At 41.2% G+C, this 10072-nt stretch overlaps 1 protein-coding gene across 1 annotated transcript in view; it reads left to right on the top strand.

Annotated features, from left to right (window-relative positions):
- Positions 1-10072, top strand: part of LOC103068508 (S-adenosyl-L-methionine-dependent tRNA 4-demethylwyosine synthase) — a 152488-nt gene that overhangs the window by 73696 nt on the left and 68720 nt on the right. Inside the window, exon 8 of the mRNA XM_007469913.1 lies at positions 8977-9112. Within this exon, the coding sequence (XP_007469975.1) occupies positions 8977-9112 (136 nt within the window). The remainder of the gene's footprint in view (positions 1-8976; positions 9113-10072) is intronic.

The following is a 10072-nucleotide window of genomic DNA, read 5'->3' as shown; positions in this document are numbered from 1 at the left end:
GTCCCCTGCATCGGCAGGCGGACTCTCAACCACTGCGCCACCAGGGAAGCCCGGGAGCTACTCTTTGTTGTGGTGCGCGGGCTGCTTGTTGCGGTGGCTTCTCTTGCTGTGGAGGATGAGCTCTAGAGCACGTGGGCTTCAGCAGTTGTGGCATGCAGGCTCAGTAGTTGTGGCTCACGGGCTCTAGAGCTCAGGCTCGGTAGCTGTGGCACACGGGCTTAGTTGCTCCGCGGCATGTGGGACCTTCTCAGACCAGGGCTCAAACCCGTGTCCCCAGCATTGGCAGGCGGATTCTTAACCACTTTGCCACCAGGGAAGCCCCTATAATGGTATTTTTGATAGGCGTAAAACTGATATATGATACACTGTAGCATGTATCAGTTATCTTTTGCTGTAACCACTTGCCTTAAAACTGAGTCAGTCACACTAGCAGTGATTCATTTAGCTTGTAATTCTGTGAATCGGCTGGGAGGTCTTTTCATCTTGGCTGGCTTTGCTGGTCTCAGTGTTGTTCATGGGTCTAGTCAGTTGGCAGATATGCTGGGATGGCTGGTTTATGATGGCCTTGCCTGGGACAACTGGGGCCTCTATTCGTGTAGCCTCTTATCCTCCAGCAAGTCTGAAGTTGACCACATGGTGGCAGGGTTTCAGTGAACAGCAAGAAAGGATAAACTTCAACACACAGGCATCGTTCAAGCCTCTGCTTGTGTCACATTTGCTCACTTCTCCTTGGCTAAAGCAAGTCACGTGGCCAAGCTTGGAGTCAGTGAGGGGCACTCAAAGCTACATTGCAAAGGGTCATGGGTACAGGGAGAGGGAGAGTTTATGGCCATGTTTGTACTCTACCGAATAGCACAGCAGGCTGTGCTTTGTACAAGGAGGATAACCTTGAATGTACCAGGACTCAGTCTTTTTCAGGAACTTAATTAATTATGTGAGAAAGCTTGGAGAGTTCTTGAGACCAGAAGTCTCAAACTGGCAATTGATAAGGAGTAGGTTTTATTTGTCCTGTAGCATGTTTAGAAACTTTTCTTTTTCTTTTTTTAACCAACATTTAAAATCCAGAAATTTTTCATAAAAGAGATTTCTGACTTTGGAAAAAAAGGCAATCTGGCAAAAATTGTCAAGAGCCAAGTATGAAGTGCTGTTTTTACAACACCAGAACACTTCACTCTTATCTGTTTTTTTACTCACAACACTTCTAACACCGGATGTGTGTTTTTTTCCCCACACCAAGCAGTCCTCTAATTCTCTGCAGGTACCAGCTAGGTGTCCTGCAGTTCAGTTCCATTCTGACACTATCTCCCTGGAGTTAGCACAGACCTCACAGGGTCAGGACTCAGTCCCAGGCTGCCCCCTACTTCAGACACCAGTCGCAGTCCCGGGCTGCCACCTGTACTTCTGATGAACCGACGGTACATTGGGGTGTCGCACAACCCCTCCTTGGGTTTGATAATTTGCTAGAACAGTTCACAGAGCTTGGGAAAAACAATTCAGTTACTGTTACTAGTTTATTATAAAGACTACAACTCAGAAACATCTGGATAGAAGGGTTGCATGGGACAAGATGTGGGGAAAAGGGGCCTGGGCTTCCCCACCCTCTGCAGATGCATCACCCTCCCAGCACCCAGTGTGTTCACCATCCCGGAAGCTCTCTGAAGCCGTCATTTGGGAGGGTTTTATGGAGGTTTCATTAGATAGGCAGGATTGATGAAATCATTGTGATTGGTCATTGGTGATTAGCTCAACCTCTAGCCCATCTCCCTTTCCTAGAGGTTGCAGGGGGAACTGAAAGTGCCGACCCTCTAATCACGTGGTCGGTTCTTCGGGCACCAGCCCCTCTCTGGAATGTGTCCATGGGCGCATCAGGAGTCACCCCATTAATATAAATTCTTATATGGTTGAAAGGGGCTTCTTATAGATAACAAAAGGCACTTCTCTCACCTCTGTCTCTTGGAAAATACCAAGAGTTTTACGAGCTCTGTGCCAGGAACTAGGGACAAAGACCGCATGTGTATTCCTTATTGTCTGACAATATCACAGCAAGGAACGGCTGTCTTTTCGGTAAAGCCTCTGCTTTTCAGTTTGCCACGCTCTCCACCATTTTGCTGTCTCCTCGGCCCTGAGGCTGAGTCTCATCTGCCACCTGTCAGAGGGATCGCACTGTAGATTCTCTTACAGCAGAGAAATTTCTGTCGCCATCTCTAACAGACATGAAACAACAAAAGGGAGACAGGGTACCACATACAAGAAAAATGGAAGCATCTTGCTTTGAGTAAGGAAAGAATATTCTTGAATGTTTCACATGTAGTCTGTGTTCTGGTATCCAAAGAACTTCTTTTTCCTTTAAAAGTGGCTTGCTTGGGCTTCCCTGGTGGCGCCCTGGTTAAGAATCCGCCTGCCTATGCAGGAGACACGGGTTCGAGCCCTGGTCCAGGAAGATTCCACATGCTGCGGAGCAACTAAGCCCATGTGCCACAACTACTGAGCCTGTGCGCTAGAGCCCGTGAGCCACAGCTGCTGAGCCCGTGCGCCACAACTACTGAAGCCCGCGTGCCTAGAACCCGTGCTCCACAACAAGAGAAGCCACTGCAATGGGAAGCCCACGCACCGCAATGAAGAGTAGCCCCCGCACACCGCAACTAGAGAAAGCCTGCACGTAGCAACAAAGACCCAATGCAGCCAAAATTAAATAAACAAATATTTTAAAATAAATAAATAAATGTATTAAATAAATAGCTAAATAAATTAAAAAGTGTCTTGGTTGACTCACATTATATCCTTGGTTCCTGCAGACATGTGAGTTTAGGACTCTTATTCTCGAGACTGTATGATCTATGCTTGCATTCAGCCCTGCAGTCAGAAAGGCCCATCACACCTGGGTATCACTGTCCCACTAGAGCACTCCCTGTCGTTACTTCCTGTAAATTGTTCTGTGCTAAGATGTCAGAGACCTACGTGAGACATCTTGCTAAAAGTAGACCATGTTGTAAGGTCAGGAAGTTGTTGAGAAACACTGAACTTAGTTTGTGCTTACTTTGTTGACATTTGAATCCTATAACTGTGTCTCTTTATGAGCGTGATAAGGTTTAGAGTCAAATGTTCAGCCCTTTGTCGACTGGCTCACTCTTAGCTTCATCTTTAGTTCACCTCTACACGATTTTCTTTTTCTTTTTTAGCAGAATCTTTTTATTATTTTTAAAAGATATAAAAACAACTCCTCCCATCAGTAGCAATACAAGGTTTAACATTTTAACGAGATTTTCTCAGGCCTTCTTCTGATACCTTTAGTAGCTAATTATTTTGTCTACCCCTTCTACACGATTTTCTTAACTATTTTATATTATTTTTAAGTTTACATTTAAAATCTTAAATTTTTTCTTTTGTGATAAGTACAGTTAGTTCAAAGCTTTCTCCCTGCTAGCAGGCTTATCATAAGAAGACAGAGCTGTGTTCCATTTTTAACTATGACACGATTAACATTTAACTTCCTACACCTCCTCCACCACCACAGGATTTGTCCCGGTGTACGTTTACTTTTGAGCACCTTCATTGAAACTGTGTGTGAACTTCGTTTGTTCTCTTACTTCTTCCATTTGTATTTCTGTTATTTTGTTTGCTTTATGCTTTGTTTTCTCTAGTTTTTGTTAAGATATTCACTATATGTGTTAGAGAACCTCTATAAATTGGACATCTCTTCACATATTACTTAGTAAATGTATCAAGAAATGCATGAATTTTAATAAAAATAAAGTTTTCTTGTATGTATCAGCTCAAAGTGGCTATAGGTAACAGTTACAATGAAAAGAAGATTGATTATAAATACTACCTGATCCTTTCAATAGAAGTTTTTTTTTTTCTCCCAGCCTGTTTTGTTTGTATTGTTTAAAATATAGTCTTCTTTTGTGTCTGTGAATTGATGGGACACTTTTCAAAACTATGCTTTTCTGGATGGGCTAAAAAAAAAAAAAGAGACAGGCAGCACAGTGAAGTGATGAAGAGCTTGTGCTCTGTCTAGAAGAGACCTGGGTTTGAATCTTGACTGTATCTCTTGCTGTCTTTCTGACACTGGGAAGATAACTTCTCAGTGCCCAGTTTCCTCATCTGTAAAATGATTGCAATAATAATGACTACCTTATAGTGGCATTGTTAGTGTATGAGATAATACATGAAAAGCACCTTGGAAAGGTAGGCTAAGTAATATTGGCCAAGTATACTTTAAGGCAAGAACCATTACTTGAGATAAGATGCAACATTTCTTAATAATAAAATATTAAACCCACCAGGAACATAAAACAATATAATAATTCAAAATTTTTCAACAATCAGTAACATAATCTCAAAATTGACAGAACTATAAGGAGAAATAGTAAGTTTTTAACACATTTCTCTCAAACTGATAAAACAGGCAAATCAAAATCAGGAATAACAGTGAAGATTTGAACAACTAAATTAACAAATTTAGCGTGTATTACAGAAATAGAGTATTGAATTGAGAAACTTTGGAATATAAATTCCTTTTAAGAGCACAGAACTTGCTCTCAGAAAAATTACCAAATGGCTATATGCTGGGCATTATAGCAAGTTACAAGAAAGCATTGCAATCATTTAGATCATGATATGTGAACACAATGCAATTAAACTGTAAATCAGTACAAAAAGATAACTAGAATATTCCAACATGCTTATAATTTAAGCAATGCACTTTTCATTTGCTTATGGGTCAGAGAAGAAATCACAGTGGACATAGGAAATATTGTGATGAATTGTGATGGAAATAAAAACAAAACTTGTTTGTTGGTTATTAGGAATAGCAGAGCACAGACCTTCAAAACCTACTCTTCTATAAAAACAGTGAGAATACCAGCAAAAATTGTCAGAATTAAATTCTTAACCAGAGGTATGCAACAATCTGAGGAACGTTTTTTTGCCCCCAGTAAACAGTATTTTTATTCTCATGTCAAAAAAGTATTTCTAGGGAATTTCCTGGTGGTCCAATGGTGAGGACTCCATGCTTCCACTGCTGGGGGCCTGGGTTCACTCCCTGGTTCGGGGAAGCTAAAATCCTGCAAGCTGCATGGCGCGGCCAAAAGAAAAAAAGAAAAAAGAGTGTTTCTATGATATGCATTAACAATACAGAAATATTTTGAATACTGCAATGGTCTTTTTTTCTCCCAAGACTTCTTGCAACAGTACACTAGAATATTTGAATTTTGGATTCTGAGAAGCCAGTGGCTAAAGTAGAAACTGAAGGCTTTTGTTGAGGGGTATGTGTGGGTACAGGGATGGCCCTTTTTCTTTGGATCCAGGCTCTGTACAGTAAAGAGGAGGCAAGAAACAACTAAGTTAAATTAAAATAAGATTTGTCTTTTAAGGCTCAGGATTGAAACTTAGCTTAGAAATGGGTTAAAGTAGGCTGTGGTGGAAACCCACTGTTCCTCAGAAAATTAGCTGAATTGCAATATGAACTGTAAGCTTTGTGATGTATTAACATGTCCTTATTCCATTCCAACTTCTCCAGCTCTGCAAACTAGTAGCCTACAGTCGTGGTAAAAACCAGTAGCCTGGCAGCCAGGGGAAGGGACAAAACAGAGTTGGAACTCTTTCAAAGTCCCATTCCTGGAGAACTGTCATTATATGGTATGTGTGGCAGTTCCCTGGAAACTCTCACTCACAGGGGTTGTGTTTGTTAGAAGTGACTCAGAGTTTGTCCAGCACTGAAAGCCTTTCTCTCCGGTTTTTCTCATAAACAATTATCAGTAATTGTTTAACTTCACAGCTGCCTGAGGCAGCAGTAACCCTTGGGGCAAACAGGAGGCTAACCAAATACTTAAAAGGAAAAGCCAGGGAATGAGATGTTTGTAGGGGGCTTTGAGAAGCTCCAGCATGTTCCTGGAAATCTAGAAGACCATGTACACGGGCAGGGCTGTGGGTATGCCAGGGAAGACTTGAAAAAGCCCTATATGCCCACCTCCACTCGATATATTGGTGTCTTGAGCAGGTAGACAGTGAAAGCTAAGGCACAGTTGTCAAATGCCTGCCTGGACATCGAAGGCGTGCCCTAATATACACACATAGAGCCCCTCAGCAAAGGCTAGGAGACTTACTGATTGAAGTCATTTAAGGATATCTCTGTCTAATCCTTGCCTGACCACTAAGCTAATCAAACAGGGATTTTAGTGGTTAAACACAACCAAGAATACAGAATTCACCAAATTAGTTCAGTAACAACAAGAACAGCAAGCAGACAGAAAAGAAAAGAAAAAAACATCCCTGGGTTGGGAGATACCTGATTTAGAATTGCCAAATAATATTATTTAAAATGTTCAGCTTTCGTAAAAAAAAAAAAACATGAACTAGACACAGAAACAAGAGACTGTGGCCCATAACACAGGGAAGGAAACAGCTAATAGAGACTGTCCCTTTTTTGGATAGATTTCACATATAAGTATTGGATATTTGGGTCACTTCGGTTATTTTTTTGTCCAATAGGAGCATGAAAGTTACTGTTGAAGCCTCTAGATTTCTTACAAACATAAATCTCTCTCCCTTTTTTCCTTTCTGTAGAGATGAGGAGATTTCATTCTAGGTAGGATCTTGATATGATTATTGATTATTCTGGGTATAATGAGGCCTAATCTCTACAGAAAGGGAAGAAGGGAGAGGGATTTTTATGTTCAATTGCAGTGTTTTTCTATATATGATCATTCATAACTCAGAGATTTAAAATTAGCAGGATGAAGGGTCACCACGAAAATCATATCAAGATTCATAGGGTATTTTCACTGGGGATTGGGCTCAGAGTTATATATCCCTTTTACTGTATAGTCCTTTTTAATTGTTCTCAGCAGCAATGTGAGATTCTGAGACACAGGAATTATTATGATGGTTTTAAGGTTACAACTAAAATGATCCTATCTCTGAATAGAATGGAGACAGGCAGATGCTTGTGCTTGGAGCCTCATCACCTGTCACGGGGAACAGAGACCAGCAGCAGGCAGGCATAAGATCCCTGAAGCTCAGAAAATCTCTCCAGTGTCCTTTTACTCCTTTTGAGCCCCTTAGGAATGAGCTCTGCAATTCCTTGGGGTTTTCCTCTCTTCCATTCTTCCTCTGATCCCTGGCCAAAGAGCTATAAAATTCCTGATTGTAGCACCTGAGACATTTAGTAATGTCAAAAATTCCTTATTGCTAGTGTCAATGTCCAGGACTACCTTTTTTTTTTTTTTTTTTTTGCAAAATGGTGGTGGTTTGTAAGACAGCTATGGCCTTCGGAATTTCCTGTTCATACTCTTGAACTAGTTACGGAGGTGTAGTGAAAAGGTGAGGCCAGTTCCCATTTTGCATCAGGCAGCTTTATGACAAAGTCCTGTGAGTATCAGACGCTGATAGCCAGCCGTATTCATTAAGACAATCCTTTTTATTTTTGTAAAACATAAAATCCAGTTAAAGTAGCTTGTCTGTTATTAAAGAGGCCCCCAGCAAAAGGGGTGGTGAGACAGAATGCTGCCATTACAGTATGCTGTTGTTTTGCATTTCCAGTAATTGATGTCCTTTGCTCAGTAGTGACACATTATTGAACTTTTAAGGATTCCGTTATATCAGTATTGGAGAGGGATTAAAGCAATGAGAGTCTGCCAGTGTTTTAATCATTCTTTCCTAACTTTGGTCAGAGCTTCTCCACTTTTAACAACTTTGGGTTTAGGCCCTTCTGATTTTTCCATATGTCACTAAGCCAGATGATTACAAGCATTTGTTTGGCCTACATTTCCTTAAAAGTTCTGTCAGCTGAAGTCAACAGTGTCCACTAAAAAGTAGCTTGAAGTGTCTACCTGTATGACTGGATAAAAAGAGAAATAGAGCTCCTGTCCTTCAAGGTCTTCCACTCAAAGATTGGTAAGGCCAGTACTGATGGATATAAAAAGCTCATAAACCACTTTGATGGTGAATGTTATGGCATGTGAATTATGTGGCAGTTTTTAAAAGTGCCTAGACTTTGAAACAAAAAATGTATAAATAACATTCTAGGGGTAAATACAAATTATGGAATAGTTATAGCAAATTAGTAATGGGAGAATTTGATCAGAGGATTATTAAGGGGGAATTTCTTTCTCCTTCGAAATTCATTGAAGAGAGTGAACTATGAGACCTATTTGAAGGGAGAACAGAGAGGCTCTGGAAAAAGTCCAATCTGGGCTTAAAACATAACTGGCAAGAAATCTGGCAGGTGATGACATTGTGAAATGAGTCAGTGAATTTGAGCGAAGTGGAGAATGAGTGGTACTCATGGATGCGGATTAAGAAGGCAAAGAAAGATAAGAATGTACAACATACATTTTTCTTTTGGGTTGTGCTGTTTTGTAAGTGCTTGGCTGCTCTTTTTCTAGCTCTGCATTGCTTATGGCTCCCTGAACGGGTCATTGTTCCCCCACACAGGGCTTGACTTTAAACCCACTCCTGCTCTCAGAGGCATAGGTGAGGCATTGGTGTGGCTCTGTGCCCTTCAAAGAAGCCTTGTTCTTGTTCCTTAGAAAACATCCATCAGCAAATTGATGATGGGAGGTGGCCCGTCAGCACAGACCCCTGTAGAAGTCTTAAGTGGCAGAGTTTATGAAGAAACTTTGGTCTGAGAACCCCTTGTAATTGTGCTGAGCTGATGGTGCCAGACCTAAAGCCTGATCTTGTTTTATTTTCTGCTAAAATGTAGTGTTTGAAGAGAGACTAATTTTAATTAATCAATTGTTTTCAGTTTATTAGGGATGGTGTCCAGTCATTTAAAAAAATAACCAGTGGCATCCCGTTCTGTCACATTAAAATCATGGCTTCAATCTTCTGGGAGAAGCAGAACCCTCTAGACCCCAGTGAAATGTTTAATCATCACATCTATTACAGATTGTAAATTTAACATCATGAAAAACCCGACTTAGGCATAATTTTCTTCTTCTATTGTTGTTTTTTTAATTTTAAATTACCAAGGAACCTCAAACCAGTTACCCAGCTATACGTCAGTGTGGACGCCAGCACCAAAGAGAGCCTGAAGAAAATTGACCGCCCGCTCTTCAAGGATTTCTGGCAAAGATTCCTCGACAGTTTAAAAGCCTTGGCTGCAAAGGTAAGAATCATGACATCTTAAAAAAAAGATTTTTTTTTCCTTTAAAAAAAAAAAAGACTAAAATCTTCAACTTTTTTCTAGACTTCCACTTTTATTATTCAGTGAATATTTATCGAGTTCTTCTTAAGTTTCTAGCACTCTGCCTTATATATATTATATGTCCTTCATGTATTTCAGGAGAGAGATGCACACTCCCAAAGCTAATTAATAAAACACGGCTAAGCGCGGTACATAGCAACCCTAGAAGGGGTGTCAGCAAATAGTATATGTTTAAATATGAAGTTAATTTTCCTGAATTTCTAGAACAAAATTTCCTACCCAATAAGGAACTCAACCCCAGAATGTCCGACCCCAGTGTCTTTTCCTGCAAACAGTTGCCCCTTCTTAAATCTTCCTATTCTTTTAGACCTAAGGTACCTTCTGGTTCTTCTTTTCCATTGGCCCCTATGTCAATAGTTGGTATTTTCTGTTAGTTCTACCTCTTCTTCTCTTTTAGCCATTTCCCCTTTTCTGTTCTCTTTGCTTCTACCCTGCAGTTCCTCTTGGTTTACCCAATTCTAACTGATTCTGACAGTCACTACAGGAGCTTACAAAATTAGTTTCCTATTCCTAGGGGGATTTGAGAATCTGCATTTTAAACATCCCGGGTGATTTTTTTTTTTTTTTTTTTGCGGTACTTGGGCTTCTCACCGTTGTGGCCTCTCCCGCTGCGGAGCACAGGCTCCGGACGCGCAGGCCCAGCGGCCATGGCTCACGGGCCCAGCCGCTCCGCGGCATGCGGGATCCTCCCGGACGGGGGCACAAACCCGTGTCCCCTGCATCGGCAGGCGGACTCCCAACCATTGCGCCACCAGGGAAGCCCTCTCGGGTGATTTTTGATGTGCAGCCAAATATATGGAAGTCACTGTCCCAGAAAACCTGCCTTTCTCTCCTTTGTCCGGCACTTACTGTGGCATTCCT

This window comes from Lipotes vexillifer, unplaced genomic scaffold (genome assembly GCF_000442215.2).
Source record: "Lipotes vexillifer unplaced genomic scaffold, Lipotes_vexillifer_v1.1 scaffold128, whole genome shotgun sequence".
In the NCBI taxonomy this organism is placed as follows: Eukaryota; Metazoa; Chordata; class Mammalia; order Artiodactyla; family Lipotidae; genus Lipotes; species Lipotes vexillifer.
The sequence above is the reverse complement of the archived record's forward strand: the minus strand, read 5'-3'. Positions and strand labels throughout refer to the sequence as shown.